This window comes from Castor canadensis, chromosome 12 (assembly GCF_047511655.1).
Source record: "Castor canadensis chromosome 12, mCasCan1.hap1v2, whole genome shotgun sequence".
In the NCBI taxonomy this organism is placed as follows: domain Eukaryota; kingdom Metazoa; phylum Chordata; class Mammalia; order Rodentia; family Castoridae; genus Castor; species Castor canadensis.
In genome coordinates this window covers 28,245,124-28,264,173 of record NC_133397.1, presented here as the reverse complement: position 1 = coordinate 28,264,173, position 19,050 = coordinate 28,245,124, and the positions used below count along the sequence as shown (strand labels likewise).

At 39.9% G+C, this 19,050-nt stretch overlaps 1 protein-coding gene across 17 annotated transcripts in view; it reads right to left on the bottom strand.

The window, feature by feature from the left end:
- Ltbp1 (latent transforming growth factor beta binding protein 1) overlaps positions 1-19,050 on the bottom strand; it is a 434,527-nt gene that overhangs the window by 51,532 nt on the left and 363,945 nt on the right. For 12 of the 17 annotated variants that reach the window (XM_074049476.1, XM_074049474.1, XM_074049475.1 and 9 more), the window contains 2 exons: positions 8,057-8,182; positions 4,448-4,591 (listed from right to left, as the gene is read on the bottom strand). The exons of 1 other annotated variant lie outside the window; for it this stretch is intronic. In XM_074049476.1, coding sequence (XP_073905577.1) covers positions 4,448-4,591; positions 8,057-8,182 — 270 coding nt within the window. The remainder of the gene's footprint in view (positions 1-4,447; positions 4,592-8,056; positions 8,183-19,050) is intronic. 4 more of the 17 variants (XM_074049477.1, XM_074049485.1, XM_074049488.1 and 1 more) reach the window with 1 other exon arrangement.

Here is a 19,050-nt window from a genome sequence, read left to right as displayed (position 1 = left end):
AATTACTTCTTAGGAAGGATGGAACCTTAGTTATTAGTATATCATGCTTATAATGAAGTTAATTTGAGTCCTACTTAAAAATGTTTGAACTTGGTACAAAGTATTGTGTTTTATGTAACAGTAGATTCTTTAACTGGGAATGGTACAAACTCTTTATATTAGGGTTTAAATTCAGAGCCTCCTGTTTGCTAGGCAGGTGCTCTACCACTTGAGCCATGCCCCCAGCCCTTTCTTGCTTTAGTTATTTTTGGATAGGATCTTGTTGCCAGCCTCGAACTATAATCCTTCTTTTTACAGCCTTCCATGTAGCTGGGATCACAGACACACACCATCGTGCCCAACTTATTTGTTTAGATGGGGTCTCACTAATCATTTTTCCTGACTGACCTTGAACTGCAGTCCTCTTGATCTCCACCTCCTGTAGCTGGCATTACAGGTGTGAGCCACTGTGCCTGGCCACAAGCTCTTTTAACTGATCTCTGTTTAGCCAACTTGTTGAGTTAAATGGTATTCTCTTGGCCTCTGAAAACCATCCAGCTGACTCCCACAGCAGGGGGGATGCTCACAGTCAGTCTGATTCTTTCGAAGGGCCACACCCCAACCAAGACAGCTATGTTTACTCTCAAACATTCTGGGCCAGTGTACTGATTACAGTACTTATGTAATTTAATTAACCACTATGTTAAACCAGTAAAATATGATTTGTTTCTAGAGCAAGGACTTTAGAAAGATAAGATAAAGTAGATAAGGTAAACAAAGAATATTACTAATTTAGGTGTGGATGAGAAATCAGTATAGAACTGTGAGGACTGAGTCTAGAGTGACTCTGCACTCATTTGCTTTGTGATGGACTTTAAATGCTATTCCCTTTAAATTAGGCAGTGAAGACTGCTTAAGAGCTGGGCTTTCTGCAAGACAAGCCATGCAGAGCTTCCTTTTCTCTCCTTTCTTCCTTCTTCACTTCCCTTCTCTCTCTGCTCCACCAGCTGAGCCACACCCCTGTCCTTTTGTGCATTAATTATTTTTCAGGTAGAGTCTTGCATTTTTTTTGGTCCAAGGCTGGTCTCAAACCGTCATCCTCCTACCTACAGCCTCCCACTTTACAGCATCCCACATAGCTGGATCACAGGTGTAAGCCAACATATCTTACTTAATATATATTTTAAATACTTAAAAATCTCTTTATGATTTCTAGTTTCAATCACCTTTTTTGTTGTTGCTGTTTTTTGAGACAGGTTCTCATAGAAGCCCAAGCTGGCCTCGAACTCATAATCCTCCTCCTTCCGCCTCCTGAGAGCTGGGATTACAGGCCTGTAACCCCACCACACCTGGTTTAATCATCTTTTTCAAATAACTGATCAAGCACTGGCTCTAATGAGGTCAGGTAAAAGGTCCTTGCTGTAGATTATAGCTAAACTGTATCATAATACTACTAGGGAACTGTGTAAAATTCCGTCATGAAGACAGTCATCTTTTTTGTTGTTGTTTTGTTTTGAGACTAGGTCTCACTATAAGCTGGCCTTGAACTAGTGATCCTCCTACTTTAGAGTACTGAGTGCTGGGATTACAAGCATGTGCCACCACGCCTGGGTCATGAGACAGTCTTAAGATTCCATATAACCAAAATTTGCCAAGAACTACGCAAACCGAGGTTTCATAGAAGTCAAAGTTGCCAAGAACTGTACAAATCAGTAAGTTCAGCCAGTTATTGGATGAGTCATATCATACAGAAAAGGACCAACAGCATTTAGTAGATGCCAGAAAAGTATACAAAACCACAGAAATTTAAGGATGAAATATAGTAAGAGGAAAGAGAAAGTACATATTCACAGGCAGAAAGGCTTTGCAAGGCAAGGAATGAAAAATGATGCTCTCTATAAAGCCAGTGTGGTGGCACACACCTGTAATTCCAGCTATACAGGAGGTGGAGACCAGGAGGATCACAGATCGAGGCTAGCCAGCCAAAAAGTTAGTGAGACCCCATCTCAACCAACAAGTCACATGCCTATGATCCCAGCTAGGTGGGAGGCATAGGTAGGAGGATCATGGTTCATGGCTGGCCCCAGACAAAAACGTAAAGACCTATCCAAAAAATAACTAAAGCAAAAAGGGCTGGGGGTGTGGCTTAATTGGTAGAGTGCCTGCCTAGCAAGTGCAAGGCCCTGAGTTCAAACCCCAGAACCACACACATACCATATATTAATATACACATATATATATGGGGGGGGATGTATGCATGTAAATGTGCATGTGTGTTTTCTCTGGAAAAAAAAGCAGAAGGAAGGTACTGAATGAACTCTCACTGAAAGAACCTTCCAGAAGGAGAGAGAGCTAATGAGAGAGCAAGTAAACTAAAGGTGGAAAAAGGCAAAGCAGGTATTAGCAACTTGGTTATAGAAAACCTTTACAAGTAGGGAAAGAAGAGCGAGGTTTACAGAAGAGGCATTATAACATTCTGGGAAGTAATATCGTACAGTTTACAGTGAGTTAGTTCAGTTCAGTAAATACGGTTCCTACTATCTCATAGTCCTGTTAAGGCATTATTAATCTTAGTAAAAGAATCAGCAAACTTCAGGATCCTAGACATGCACCCATGTGACCCAAAAGACCATTTCTTAGTGCTACTAAAATATTCTAGCAAAAATAGCTATGGTTAAAAGATCCAAGCCAGGTGCAGTGGCTCAAGTCTGTAATCCTAGTTATTGGGAGGTGGAGATTAGGAGGATTGCAGTTCCAGGCCAGGCCAGCCCAGACAAAAAGTTTGCAAGACTCCATCTCAACGAAACAGGTGGGCATGGTCACCCTAGCTACTCAGGAAGTGTAAACAGGAGGGTCATGGACCAGGTCCACTCAGGCACACAGCCAGGCCCTATCTCAAAAACACGCCCAAGAAGCGTGAAGGCCTGAAGGCAACCCTACTATATCCCTTACGTGTCTTGGACATGGCTTACTATAACACTTCATATTGTAATACTTCATTCTTTGCCATTAACAAATGACTTCACATACACAGTTTCATAAAACTGTGAAGTAAATGAAACTTTTCTATTTTACAGATGAGGAAACAAAACTCAGTTGTTGAGGTGCCTGAGTTTATTCAACTAGAAAGAGGTGAATGCACTCAAACATGGTCTTCCCATTTAAAGTTACAAAGTTTGGAAAGTAAAGAAAAAACCCTCAAATTTCCATGAAGAACTACAATTATCCTCTTAAATATTCTCACTCTCCCTCCCTCTGCAAAGGAGAATCTCTTGCTTTTTTCCCTTAACATTGTATCATAGGGCTCTGTCTTTATGAGGTCCACCCCTTCTCCCTGAGGATCATTTAATGGTACTACAATACATTAATTCATTCAAAATAGCATTACGGGTGAGGAGCACCTCTGTGGAACTGAGGATGAAGACAAAAAAGGCAGTAACTTAGGCAGTTAAGTGAGGACAAGCAGGTTTTCATGCTGTTTTTTGCTACTGTAGGTACAGCTAGGATGAAAAAATCTTTTCTTTATGGCACAGGTATCACGGTGGTGGCCACTGAGTGAATAGTAAGCTTTCTCACTAACAGCCTTCAGAGATGGTGTGTTTGAATTACTGTCTTTCACTCTGTGCCACACCCCTTGCCTCTCTGTACTTCATAATGGAAAAAAATGCACGGGTAAAAATGCTTTTAGGTTTTATTCCCCACTACTTGCAAAAATTATTGTATACAGAATAAGCATCCCCTATTGAGGAATAGTGAAAATTATTACGGAAATGTGGATAAACCTGACTGAGATTTAGGAAGAAAGTAAAATGCTCTATGTTTCATTGTATTTGGTTCTCAGAGGACCATTTGGTCTTTTGCTTTTCTTAAACTACAACAGAATTGTAGGTACATGGCACAGCTTAAAAGGGTGATCCATGATCTGGAAGTTGATTAATTGACCTGGAAAATTGTCTGTTCTCCTTTTCAATTTCTGCAGCAACAACACAGCTTAAATCAAATTTTAAATGAGTGCAAACATGGCAAGTCTCTAGGCCAAATTCTGAGGAAAAAAAAAAAAAACCACCTTAAGAATTCCAAGTGGAAGGTTTTGTGGTCCCTGAGAGACCTACGTGTTGCTTTTAATTTAGAGAAGTGTCAAGATGTATTTCTCCAAGGGCTAAGAAGGTGAGATTACGCGATTTAATGAGAAGATGTATATTAAACCCCAGCTGATAGCGCTCTGAGTTTCAGGCCACGCCCAGCACTGCGCTCAGAATTCTGCATCCTTCACTCGTGGCCACCTCACCCAAACAGTTGTCCCTCTGCCCCTAAGTCCACTAACAAGGCAGGCACATGGAAGCTTCCAGAGGCAGAATTGAGCCAGGACATTTGACTGGTTTTTACCTCACTTCCAGAGTGCTTAGCCCAAGCCTGGGTAGACCCTGAGAAGAGCCCCACACCCCTGCAAAGTGCTGCTGGCACTTACCTTCAGGGGTCCGGGAGCGGCACTGCCCCGTCATGGGGCTGTACTCCTGGTTTTCATCAGCACACACACACAGGAAGGACCCTTCCACATTTTCACAGAAGGCTTCCCCACACACGCCACTGAGCAGTTCACATTCGTTCACATCTGGAAAAGGGAGCACATGTCAAGTGAGAAGTGTGCCTCGCTCCTGACAGTTCTTTGTTTTACCAGCTGTGCCATGGCCAGTAGTGTCTGATGGAAATGAGGTGGTCCCAGAGAGCCATCAAACTACTGCTCTTCTAGGGGAGGGGTCCCTAAAGGCAGAGCCCTACCACTTGCTTTGTATGAAAACACAAAGCAAAGGTTCTAAATCCCAACTCCAGTTTTAATGAACACCCTGGAATTTTCCTAGAAGCATAGCATGACTCTTTTACCATAATGTTTTGTTTTCGCTCACTTTTCAACATATTGAAGTCATAAATGACCCAACCCTCCACTCTCAGTTCTTAATTCAAAGAAAAGTTCAAAAGATGGGTACTTCTGCAACCATGGAAAAAAACTTTGAAAACATACTCGAATGTCTGACAACACAGTCCTCTAGCAGCTCAAAAGTACCTAACAATAGAATTTGAGTTGTAAGGGCAAGACTGCTGTAAGTATTCATCAGATACATTAATCATTCATGTGAATCAAACTGGTCCAAAAACGAATCATTCATTTCATTATTTGTTTCAAATTCTGTTGGTGTCCACAGTAAGATTTTTATTTTGCTAAATGTTTTTCTTCTGGGCTTAAATATATAGAATTAAAACACAGTGAAGGAATCCCCTTGATGAGAATGTCTTATTTAATATTGCATAAGTGCACAGCCCTAAAGAAAGGCTTATTGTATATTTGACATCACCCAACGGTTCTTTTTACCTTTTCTCCTCCTAAAAAATTTTATTAATGACTTCCCTATTCGGCAAAGTACCTGACTTGGCATTTGAAATGTTCTTGGGTCTTAAGAATTAAACATGCACAAATACCAGCTTTCGTGAAGACACTCAGATGGTTTACACAAAGTCAAAAATTTGAGCAATTATCTGGCTCATTCAGGGAAAAAACATCCTATTTTAACCTGATATACCTAGTTCATTGGACAAAAAGTTTATAAATCTTGACTTATTTGGACAGTTACCTCAGTTTCCCATTTCACCGTATATAAACAGATATAAACTCAATGAGCTGGTTTTCAGTTATAAAAAATATTGTAACATAATGTAAAGCAGAAATGGAATGTTTAATCAACATTGACAGTCATAATTTAGACCAGAAAAGTTGATTTTAGAAATTTGCCAGTTCACATTTATCAATTTTAGGTAAATGACATATGAAACGTTCTACTTTCCAACTCCTATTATTTACATGGTTATTGAATTCTCTCCCACCAGACTGCATTCATTTAATCAAGAACTATTTCCTAGATTACTTATATAGACCAGACCATATGTGGGGAAACAACAGCGAGTTGGACAAGCCCAATACCCATCTTCATAGAACTTAGAGTCAAGTCAGGGAAATCAGTAAGAAAATCTCGCAGACTTCTGTAGTACTGAGAATGAAAGGTACAGAGCTCTGTTGAACCATGGGCCAGTGGTCTTTTGATGCAGTGGTGAACTAGAGAAATAATATTTGAGTCTAGACCTGAAGGATGAGCAGGTGGTAATGAGGGGGTGAATTTGATTTGAAGAAATCACAGCTTATCAGAAAATGAAATACAAAATACCTTCTCTATGAGCATGTATTGGATTATATTTAAGACCAAGCTCAGCCAAAGAGTGGCACCATGGCTGGCTCATCTCTAAGATGCTGTAAAACACAGTGTGAAGTACATATAATAGGCACTCAGCTAATATTTTTGAAAGAATGATAAAAAGATAAATAAAATGACATCCGTTGAGTTCACCAAAATGACAACAAGTATCTCTTCTCTAAGGGTGGTGTTTTGTGTGTGTGCCTATCTGAAATATCAACAGGGGTCAGCACACTTAACTGGCTGGATAGAAGTGTTGAGCAGAGGTGCAGAAGTTGTGTAGAGTCAATATCTAGTGGTTCAACAGCTGATATTTCAGCCATTAATAATTAAATAGAATTTGCTGAGCACTGATAATAGGCCAAAAAATGTGCCTACCCCAGGGGAAAGTTCCCAATCACATGAAGGTTGTGACCTTGGAAAGGAGGGCTGTAGGCAGGTAGGACATGCACACATTAAATTATTTCCCACCAGGTTCTAAGGACTGTAAAAGAACTTGCTGAAGGTGTTCTGGATGCAGGGGGAGGGTCACAGCTCAGCTTGAGAGTGAGAGAAGGAGCAGGGAACATCTGGGAGATGTCACCTAACTTCAGTCTTCAAGAATGAGTGGGAAGAACCCAGGCTCAGGGAAGGAGCAGTAGGGAGGATATTCCCAGCAGAAGATGCAAATGACAGCAAGTGACTGCACAGTGACAGAAGCAACCCCATGAAGTCTGATGGTGCTGGAATCGTAAAGGAAGGAAGGACATGGTGGAGCTAAAGAAATAAGAAGGGGCAAATCAGGACATATTAAGTCAAAATGGAAGTGTCAGGCAGTTTTTATCACTTGAATTTTGGTGGGAATTGGCACTATACATTAGGATAATCTTAGTTGTATTAACAACTACTTCTTTAAATGAATAATTCTTGAATAATTATATGTGTCTCTGATTAGTCGCTATTTAAGCTCCATACTATATTGCTACTTTATAAAGAACTTTGTAACTGGGAATTAACTAAATTTCATAATCAGTCCCAGAAAAGCATTTAATAGTCAAGTGATATTAGCAAACCTCAGAATAGATTTTGCTACCCCATTTTTATCTGGATGGCAAAGGAACTAATGCTTTACTTGCAAATTTTCTAACCAACAAGTTATCAGCTTGAAATTGTCATCTCAAGTGCCACCTGCCTTATAGCCAACACCACTCTTTTCCTCTGTTAAGAAGACTAAAGAAAAAGCCTTGTTATCTGTGAAGTTTCAATTTTATAAACTTTTCTCTCTTTCCCAGAAAATTGCTCTAATTGCAAGTGTGTTTCATAATGAATATGAGTTGACAAAATCCCAGCTGATCAGAAAATGAAACACAAAATATCCTCTCTATGAGCATGGGTTTCTTTCCAGTCCCATCAGTTGCAGAACAAACAGGAGAAATACAGGCCAAAGCATCACTTTACCGTTGTCATTCCTGGAAACTGAAGCTCTTGGCAATATTTTTCTTCAATGCACAGCCTAGGGAGGTGCATTTTGAAGACCGACAAGTTATACCACACAGCAGACTCTGTTTCCTATAGAAGAGAGTCTAAGGGCTCTACATACTCAGCTAAGAACTTAAACAGATGTCATATTAAAAATACATTTTAATTTAAACCCATATTTCCATTTTCTTAATGTACCTATCCATTTCAGAAGCCATAGGACATATAATTTGCACAATCTCAAATTACATGATGAAATCTAAGCATGATGACATTCTGCCCAAGTTTTCTGCTTAAAATCTCCGACTATTGATAACTTGGATTTCTTTTTGAAAGGAACATGTAAAACATGTTGGGAAAAAAATCTAAAAACTCACCCACACACCCTTGCCCATCCTGTGGGGCTCGAAAGCCCTGATAACAGAGGCAGCGGAAGGAGCCAGCTGTATTGTCACAAAACCCGTGACTGTCACACACAGTGTTGTTTACACATTCATCAATATCTGTAAAAAAGACATTAACATCAGACACAGAACAAACACAGGCCGACAAACCAAACACCAGATATTAATAAATAAACAGAGGCACTCAACACACCCTGATTAGTACGAGATGATCATGTCTACACAGAAAGAACTTTGAAAACATTTGAGATGATCATGATGACACAGGAAGAACTTTGAAAACACTTTACGTATTAATAAAATATTTTGATGAAAATGGTTTAGTAGTGAAAATGTTCATTTCTATGAGAAAACATTTACTTTTCCTCAGGAAATGTTTTCATACTGAAACGACTGCTACCATCGCCATGGTTGGGATTTCTTAAATGTTTTCAACTCCTGCTTTCCAAGGACAGTTCTAATCAGAAGTAGAAGTATTATCACCTATTAGTGGCAGTAAAAGTTCTAATCAGAAGTAGAAGTATTATCACCTATTAGTGGCAGTAAATGCTTGTAACAGTTCTGACTGCAGAGTTGTGGGCAGGAAGAAGTAATGGTTTACTCAACCCTGTATATAACCCTGAATATCTACATGGCATTCCCATGAACCCAGGAGAGGATCTAGTGACTTCATCAGGGTAGCCAATCCATCCCAGTGACTCATGGAAAAAATTCTGTGTCACCAAGTTGTAGCCACTCACGGTCCTAAATGACAATACTGCTCCAAATGACTAACTGATGCAGTTCATTTTGTTCCCTGTAAACTCGATTTCAATGACCCTGTGTCTTTCTTTCCATTAACAAAAAATGTTCTCATAAAAGGGATGTCTAGTTACAATGGACTTCCAGATGCAGTTGTTCTTTTTTCTTACGGTAATTAATTTTCTTTACACTTCTTTCTTTCCCACTCTCTTTGTTTACAGTCTTGTTGCACAAATCCAGTCACCAGACTCTGCTCTCTCCGCTGCTGAACTTAACAGTCCCCAAAATAAAGGTTTCCACAGAAACAACTAAGAAAATGCTAATATGTGTAAAGAAGAGTCTGCTTTTATGTTAAAACTAATGAAACCAGGTAACAAACAATAAAGGAAATGACAAGTTAAACCTCATATGGTAGAATTTACTTTTGGAGGAGTGAATAAAACTGAGATTCTCTCTTTTAAAGTTTTTAAAGCCAATTTGAAGAAATTTTCTGGAAGAAAAAGAAGATATATTCAACAATTTTCAGTAGCTGACTGACTTTTTCTAATTTTCCAACACTGATGTTGTTATCAAGTACAAATTCAGACTGTCTTACTTTTGTATTGCAAAATGTGAGTTACTATATCAGTTTTCTTAATTTTTTTCAACTCAAAAAAGTCACCCTTCTGTTTTCAAGGCTGGACTCCTTTTCCCAACCCGACTGGTTCTTCTGTCCCAGTCCCACTTGGGTGTCCTCTCCAGAATCTTCCATTATTCCTCTCCTGGCTTTCTCCTCACTTTCATAAACACTGCCGTTGCTTGGAAAAGCTTTCACTTAGTCTTGTCTTCACCTGCTAAGCATCTCCACTCCATCATTGTAAGATGTTTCAAGAGAATCGTCTGCACTCATTGTCTTTGTTTTCCAACATAACCACCTCTCAGCTTCTGTGGGGGATTGGTTCCAAAAATCTAAGGATGCTCAAGTCCCTTCTAAAAATAGCATGGCGTGTACAGGTAAGCCATGCACACCCTCTGCTATGCTTTCTAAAAATGCTTTGTTTTTTGGTAGGTTGGTTGTTTTTGTGGTACCAGGGATAGATTCCAGGGTCTCACACATGCTAGGCAACCACTCTACCACTGAATTTATATCCCCGTCCCTTTCCCTATACTTTAATGCATCTTGTAATACCCAATACAGTCTAAATGCAATGTAGACAGTTGTTGTACTGTACTGGTTAAGGAATAATAATAAGAAAAAGTCTGTACAGATTCAGTACAGATGCAACTTTTTTTTTGAATAGTTTTGATCCACAGTTGGTCGAAACTGCAGATTCAGAACTAGTGTATATACATACATACTGATACATAATAGTATCAGTATGCATCATATAAATAATAATATTGGTGTGCCCCTACATTACTGTGAGGATTAAATAAAATAACATGCACAAAGTGCTTAGAGGCATGTAATGTAGGAAGCACCCAAAACATGCCAACTGTTGTTATCATCACTGCTCCTCTTTCTCCTCATCCTCAATGACCGAAAGTCTCACTCCCTAATTCTTTATCCTACTGAAACTCATACTCTGAGGAAAAGCTCCCATGACCAACTCATTAAACTTGATGATCATTTTGGGGCCAGCCAAAATGATTTTGGAGCCAGTCCGGTCAACACCCATTCCTTGAACACTCTCTTCCCATGTTCAGTAACAGAATTTCGATACCATTCTTGTCCTACCATTAGCCTCTATGGCTTGCCCCTGCCCTTTTGCAGCCCATAGGTGGGTGTGTGCCAAGGCTTACGCCCCTGGGATCTGCTGCAGGCACAGTCATCCCTCTTCACCCTTCCCTGACTCTGAGCTTCAGTAACCAAAATCATTGGAACGAATCCTGTCTTTGCTTTCAGCCCCAATCCTCCCAAGCACATTTCTTATTTGTATTTCTATTTCATCTTCTGTCATCATCTTGAACTGTATCAAGTCTAAAACTGAGTTCACTGTCTTCCTACTAACCCATTTCCTGACCTTAGTGAGAAATCTCTCTCACTACCATCCCACCCCCCTTTTTTTTGGCCTATCTTACCTTTCTACCTTGAACTGAAATTATTTCACATCTAAAATGAATTTCCCTTGCAGCATCTAACAAAAAGAGGACAATAAATCTGATCCCATTGATTTTGAATGTTGGCATAGGGCTGTGGTGACAACTAACTCACTGATTATAATTGTGAGGAGGAACTATATCGTGTCACCAAATCACTTCACACAGGTTGCTGCTGAGTTCAGACTTCCTGAAGTGGGCATTTGTCAGAGAGATTGTGTTATTCTCTGAAGAGAATTTCAGGATTGTGCTATTCTCAGAGGAGAATAGGATTTCAGGGCTGGAAACTCAGAAATGCTCCAACTCCCAAATACTCCTAATTTCCCAGTCCCTTGCAAAGCTTGACCTCTGTCCTTGACAGCCATTAATCCAAGACCTATGACCATGTCCATAATAAATGAGCTTACTATGACTCCCCTCCTTATCTCACCTCCATCTTTCCATGCCTTTCATCAGCAAATTAACCAGTCACTCAGCCAGAAATCTTGATGTCATCCCTCTCTTTCCCCAACTCCCCATCCCTCCCTATCATGCCTTCTTATCTTTCCCTATACTCCTAAGTGGTTTCCCTACCTCCCATCTTGCCTCTCCCTGGAATCCATTCTCCCCCAATGGCTGCCAGTGTGCTCTTTCCAAACTGTAAACCCGTCAGTGCTATTCCCTTGCTCAGAATGTTCAGAATGTTTTCTTGGCTGGAGACCCACCACCACACTTCTTAGTAGAGCAAAGAGCCTCCTTCATCATTGGGCTCCTGGCTCCATATCTGGTCACAGTTCTCAGATAATCTCCTTTCCAAGTCACACGCAGCCCTGCCAGTGTACTAGAGTTTTTTAAAAATTGTCTTCAGTCTCTCACTAACAAGGTGCATTGTCCTTACTCCGCTGAATCTCTCCCACCCCTGGCTTTCCTCAGGAACTCATCCTGGCTCTTCTGGAGTCAGTCCAAGGGACATGTCCTTGGTGGTACTTCCTTAGCTACTCCACAAGTAGGCGCTCCTCTCTGCTTCCAGAGCACTTTGTGCCATTGCCATGCTTCTTGGGGCTGCTTTTCAGGTGGAATGTGTTTGCCAAACCTTCACCAGCAACTTATTTCTCTACTAGAACGGGAGGAGGGAGGCAAGGCAGCTGCTAGAACTCCATGGGCTTTTCAGTCCAGACTCTAAAATAAAAGCTCTTGCTTTCCTTTTTAAATTCTTTGCAATCTTTGCAGACAATGATTTTGTATTTCTGTGCTCACAGGCACAGAAAGGGAATAAGTGACCTGAAGGTGAACAAGCCCCAAGCTGGTTATGAAATATTGGGCATCGTGTAGACTCAGATTTATTCTAACAGTGATTAACCGAGAAAGTTTAGATGAGCACTACTTTGGATTTGAATGAATAGGAAAAAAAAAATCACGTTAAATGCTTGCTGGAGACTAGCTCTTCAACAACTAATATTTTATAAGAATGATATAATGTAACTCTCTGCAATTTCATGTTTTCAACAATAAGGTGAGGTAAAAGCTTAATAAGAGCACATTTGTTTCATTTCTCTAATGACCTATATTTTTAAAAATCATTGTTTCATTAGAATTTTCTTTGATGATGTGAGTTCTCAAAGATAGTTTTCCATTGTTAGTCTGCACAAGTGAATTCTGTTTTGCTGAATTTGAATTTGGAACATGGAACTTAAATTTTGAATCATCCCAATATCATGTTTTCTTTCTGCTTACTGTTAAAATTATCAAAGCAATTGTTCTTGTGGATTTGTTAAGGGCCATGTATGATGACATTATCACTGGGGGTACTACCCAACAGGTTAGCAATCTGTTGGAGTAACTGTCTAGCCATCTCTTAGTTGTCAACCCAGACAAACGAGGCATACTGTCATAAGAGTTGCTGACTTCTCATGTAAACATTTGCTCTGTATATTTTACTGGAAGATGTAGCTGTAAATATTGATGTCTCAATGGAAATGAAGTCAAGAAAGAATTACACAGAGTGAGGATAGTCCATCATTGATATTAATTCCCTAACAACAAATTCCCTAGATGTCAGAAAGAGAAACACAGCACAGCTCTGGGTGACTAGACCTTCCTTACAGCTCATTTTAAAAGTAGCAATGTTACTAAAGACCAATAGGTACACAATTTTGAAGGTCCTAAGTGTTGGTCTGTTTTGTAGATCAATTCTACTTGTCCGTGCTTTTTTTTTTTTAATTTTTTTATGTAATACGCTTTCTCAGTGAATGAAATGTTTTTCAAAATCTACTCATTGTTAACAGAGGTTCCATATTAGGAAGAACTCTAACCATGCACTCCAAATTATCAAATGAAAGTTAACACCAGACTCTTGGTGTCACCTTTCACTTTGGTAAAGTGACTTATGAAATTAGAAAAAAGTACGAAAAAGATGCATGACTTGCTAAAAGGGATCAGGCGAACTTTGTTTACTGATTAAGAAAATAAAACTGTGTTCAAAGACCTTGACAACGAAATTCATAAAAACACCAATGGTTCCATTAGGTTTCCTGTAATATATTCAGAAAAGTCTATGTGCATCATGAGAAAGAGGTTATTTGTGCCCATTTTGTTAGTGAAGTGGTTTGGTCTTCTTTTTTTCAGACACATTCTTCAGGTTTTTTTGTTTTGAATTTTTTTTAAAAAGTGCTTTATTTTCTCAGTTTCTTAGAACCTGTCTTTGTTTTGTTGATTTCTCCTTCCTAATTCTCAGCAGGACAGATCCACCTTATAGGGGAAGAGAATCACTGAGTCTTTCCTCTGCTGCCAGGGAGGGAATAGAGAGGTGATAGTTGAAACGGGAGTGTCATTCATTGTTGGGAGTGTCATTCACAAGCCAGTCTGCACAGTGCCACACCACTGGGAAGAAATGGCCTTCCTGTCATCAGAGCATTCTTAGATGAATCAGATAGTCCATTCTCAACTTAAAACGAATTTTAGGGTATTATCTAGTTCAGCTCCTTTATTTTTAAGAACCAGAAAAGTGAGGCCTATAGTCACTTCCCCAAGTGACTTGAAGTTAGTGGTAGAGCTGGCAAAGGAATGGTCCTTGTCAAGGATAATCTTCTAAATCCAAGCTGGTGGCTCTATCCAACACATTGGCTTGCCTTTTGACATAGTGATGGTTATAAAAGGTCGATCCTATGAAGTGAATAGAACTAACCACACTGTGAACCCAACGAGCATCCCAGAGTGTGTTCACTGCAAGTTGGAAGTTAGAATGTTCCACTTGCTATTCATTGACTCCAGTTTAGACAAGGACAAGAGTCCTTAAATAAGACCTTGTGTCTTTGTCCTTAAAGCATGAAGTATCACCATACTTGAAATCTAAATATCAGAGGTGCCATAGGGCCCAAAGATGTTTTTCTGGAAGACTCTTGGAATAAAGCATACCAGGCACCAATGGTGTAACAGGCTCAAAAAGACCCAGGCTGGCATCTAGCATTTGTGCTCTCAGCTCTCTTTATTAAAAGGAAATGACCCACTATGTCAGCAGAGAGCTTCCTGACCAGCTGTGATAGGCTAAATACTTGGTGCCAGAATCTTAGGAAAACAGATACAAAAAAAGGCCTAACATTGGAAGGGATATAGGATTCCTGCTTGGAGGACATGTATAGTGGTTCCCTTACACTTCTCATTGGAAAGAACAGAGTCCTATGTAGAGACAGTAAATCCCAGCCAAGAAGCAAGATTGAAAGATGTTAAACCGGCAGAATTGCTGCCCAAAGGAATTTTAAATGGCATGGCCGTTGGCCCAAAAGAGATTAAGGTCTCTCTCACAGCAGAGGGGGGAAGCCAGCATTAAGTAGAAGATGAGCACAGGGCCTGAGGAAAAGAATAAAATTTAGCCAATAGGAAATTAAAAACTGAATTTGGAGATAGTCCAGACATACAATAGGATATTGTAGAGCCTTTTTAAAAAGGTCCAATGAGGTCTGGCAACCATGGCAGGCTGGAGAATATGGTCCTTATGCATTGCAGATAATAACTCAGTTCTGGGAAGTGGAGGCGGGCTAGAAAACAGAATCCCTGGGCAAAGTCTGAATGCTATGCTGTTGCTTGACAGAGACAGGCAGGAAAAATCATGGGGACCTTGATGGTCACAACTCTGTTTTGAAAGCTAGCAGCCTAAGATAAGCAGAAAGAAAAGACAGATGTAGCAAGTTATTTCAAGTCCAACTTTCTAGTGCATATGTTCTGGAAAACAGGATGATCAATGGGAGATGTACTACCTTCCCAGAGATTTGCTTAAATTATTGTTTCAAAATGACTGAGGCCTACAATTTAATTTCTGCAAGCAGCTCTGAGTTTCAAAGATATTAAACCAAAACTTTGCTCTGATTTTTATCAACCACTATATAGACAAAATATTCTTTATTTGTAGTTAAAGTCATTCTACTAAAAACCAACATAAATATCACAAATGCCATCCTCGTTTCCAAAAATGAGGGAAGATCTTTGATTACCTCTCCACATCCACTCACCACCATGATTCAATTGCCTACCACACGGATATTTCATAGGCAACTCTAATTTAACATATCCCAACCATTCTCCATTTTTAAAAAGCAAATTGCTTTATTTTTGCTGTGTCAGCTGATAGTGCCACCAAATACCTACCTGCTAAAGCCAGAGCTTATGATCTACCCATAGTCCTTCACCTTCACGCCCTATACTCAATCCAACATTATGCTACAATCTAATATCAGGCTCAATCTCTAAATCATTTGAGTCACTCATTTCTTTCCATCACTGTCACTAGTCTCAGCTACCAATGTCTGGGCTGAACTAACTATTCCAACCATATCCTAGGAGATACCCTGACTCTTTTCTCTTATCCCTCTAACTGTATTTCAAAGCAGCATCCTGAATGATACATACTTTAAAAATGTAAATTACATTGATGAGTCTGGAAAACAGTATGTTAAGTGAAATAATCCAGGCATGAAAGACAAGTACTACATGATTTTACTCATCTGTGGGATTTTTTTTTTTGGGGGGGGCAGGGTTGGGGATTAAACCCAGGACCTTGTGCCTTTTAGGCAAACACTCTACAACTGAGCTATGTTCTCAGCCCTCCTCTGTGGAATTTTCAAAAGCTGATCTCATACAAGTAGAGAGTAGAATGGTGGGTACCAGTGACTAGGGTGATTAAGTACAAGGGATGGGGAGATGTTGGTGAAATGATACAGTTACAGTTAGATAGGGATATAAAGATAAATGTCTGCAACAGGCATTGGAGACAGAATGTAGATAAGTGATTGCCTATGGTTGCGGAGAGAAATGGAGAATGACTTCCAATAACTACGGAGTTTCTGGGTGATAAAAATGTTCTAACATTGATTGTTGTAATGACAACACAGCTCTGTGAACAAACTAAAACCCATTGGATCATGTACTTTATGTGAACTGTGAATTATATCTCAATAAAGCTGGTTTTTAAATATGTAGAAATTACTGAATTAAATCAAACATTCTACCGATTGAAAGAACCATACTACTACTTTTATGTATTGCTAAAAAAAGAAAAATACTCTGTGAATTAAACTGTTTTGTACTGCTTCTTAAAATTACCTCAACTTCAGGAAACATCCCAATACTGAACTGAAACAATGTATCCTAGAAGTGATGGACTGCAGCACAGCCCAAGCTGCCAGTAATCTATCAGCTTGTTTCAATCACACTTAGAGTGATACCCAAACTCTCCACACCTCCCATGAGGCAGGACCCATTCTGATCCTGCCCCCACCCCAACCCTGACCTCGCTGCTCTGCCCACTCTCTGAGCACCAGGCAGGACCATTTCACTTCCCAGAGCACACTGGGGACTGTCCCAATGCCAAGCCTTTGCCCTTGATGTGGCTCCACGTGCAGTTGTTCCCTCCCGGTCATTCCTGCTCCTCAATGCCACTTGTTTGAAGAAAGCCTTCCATCAAGCAAAGCTCCCTCTCCGCCTTCCTCTCAATGGCCCTCTCCTTGCTTGCACAGGGGCAGTAAGTAATGGTTTAAGGGTACAGGCTTCTTGGAAAGCTCATTCGTGTACTTCCTGTCCCAAAGAGCAGTTCCTAGGAAGGCAGAAGCCACATCCATTTTGCTCACTAACGGTCTTTTCCTTTGTCCTAAGTCTGGCCTAGTGTCTAGCACAGAACAGGCGTGCAATGAATATTGGTTTCATGCACCAAGCATTCCATAATGCAGCCTCTGTGCAACTCTTCAGTTGTCATTACGTGTCACTTTCCATTCTGCTCACATGTTCTACTGAAACTAATTTACTTCCTGTCCCTAACTCTGTAATGTTCACATCTCCAAATCTTTGCTCAAGGCACTTATTCTGCCAGGAGCACACCTCTCCCTCAGCCACCACGTCAGTCTCCACCTAGATAACACCTAGCTCCACACTCTCTGAGGCTCACCTGGAGCCACTGAGAATCTTTGCTGATGCAACCTTGTCCTGGAAAATGTGCCTACTCACCAGTCTCTTCCTCTTTTCACTAAACATTCAGAAAGACCCTAAAAAGATGGAATATCACATTATTATCAAAGCCCAAGGAGGAGCACTCATGGCCTCAGTACAAGGAAAAGAACCACAAAAGCAAAGGGGCCGGGCTAAAAAACAGTTGGTGACCTAGCCATTTTCCATCTCATCCAAAAGCAACAGCCAGAGAACAGCTGCACTGGAGTTAGTTTAAGAAGGAGGATTCACCATGTAAGGATTTCTATTAGACATTATCACAGGCAGGCTAGAAAAACTCTTCCTAGAAAGACTGAAAACAAAATGATGATGGTGGAGGAGGTGAATTCATGTATGATACATTCGAAACATTGCAAGAACCTGTGTAAATGCCATAATGTACCCCCACCCATCACAACAATAAAGGAAAAAAAGATGATGAGCAAGAAAATGTTTGAGTTTTATATCTCAGATGTATGCAGGAGTTAAATATAAAAGTAAGACCAAAAGATAAAGTACTGTAAGAAATACAGGTAAATATGTAATCCATCACAACAGAATAGGAAATAGATTGCAAAGAGCCATGAAAGAAATAAAAGGTGTGCTGGGCACAGTGGCACATGCTTGTAATCTCAGTAACTGGGAGGTGAGACAGGAAGATCTTGAATTTGAGGCCAGCTTGGACTACATGGAGAGACCCTGTCTCGAAAAAAACAAACCAAAAAAAGTGAATTCAAAAATAGAGGAAATGTTTGTGAAGTGTTCATACATGATTATTATCCTTAATACACATAAATCAGCTAGAAAATTGTAAAACTACATCAGACAAAAAAAATTCAGAAGAAAGTAGATAGATAAAAGTAGTTAACCTAATTATTAATAAATGCAAGTTGGCATGAGTTGTTAGCAGAGAAAAAATAAACACATGTGTTTCTTTGTGAGAGGGCACTGGGAGCTGGGGGTTCTCCGGGGTGCAGTGGGAACAGAAACTGTTTCTGGAAAACAAAGATGCCACACTTATGTTGAGATCCACTGGGTGTTCGTGTTCTTGGATCTCATAAGTAAACAGCTTAGACTCTGTCTAGTCCAGGGACGTGATCATCGGAGAAAATAAATGCTTATGTGCAATCTATTAAACAGCAGTAAAAACAAAGGAAACCCCACAGAGACCCCCCCAGTGATGAGCAAATATTGAAAAGTTTATGGGACAATTACATGATGGAATTCTATGGTCACCAAAAGATTTCTTTTCAAGGGGTATTAAAGGTTCTGAGAAAAATACAAATAGTAGAATGCTAAGGGAAAAAGACAAAAGGTATGTGGTCTTGTTTAATTCAATTCCCATCAAAATTCCAATGACATTCATTAAAGAGATTGAAAAATCTACCGTGAAATTTATATGGAAACACAAGAGGCCACGAATAGCCAAGGCAATACTCAGTCAAAAGAACAATGCAGGAGGTATCACAATACCTGACTTCAAACTATATTACAAAGCAGTAACAATAAAAACAGCATGGTACTGGCACAAAAACAGACATGAAGACCAGTGGAACAGAATAGAGGACCCAGATATGAAGCCACACAACTATAACCAACTTGTCTTTGACAAAGGAGCTAAAAATATACGATGGAGAAATAGCAGCCTCTTCAACAAAAACTGCTGGGAAAACTGGTTAGCAGTCTGCAAAAAACTG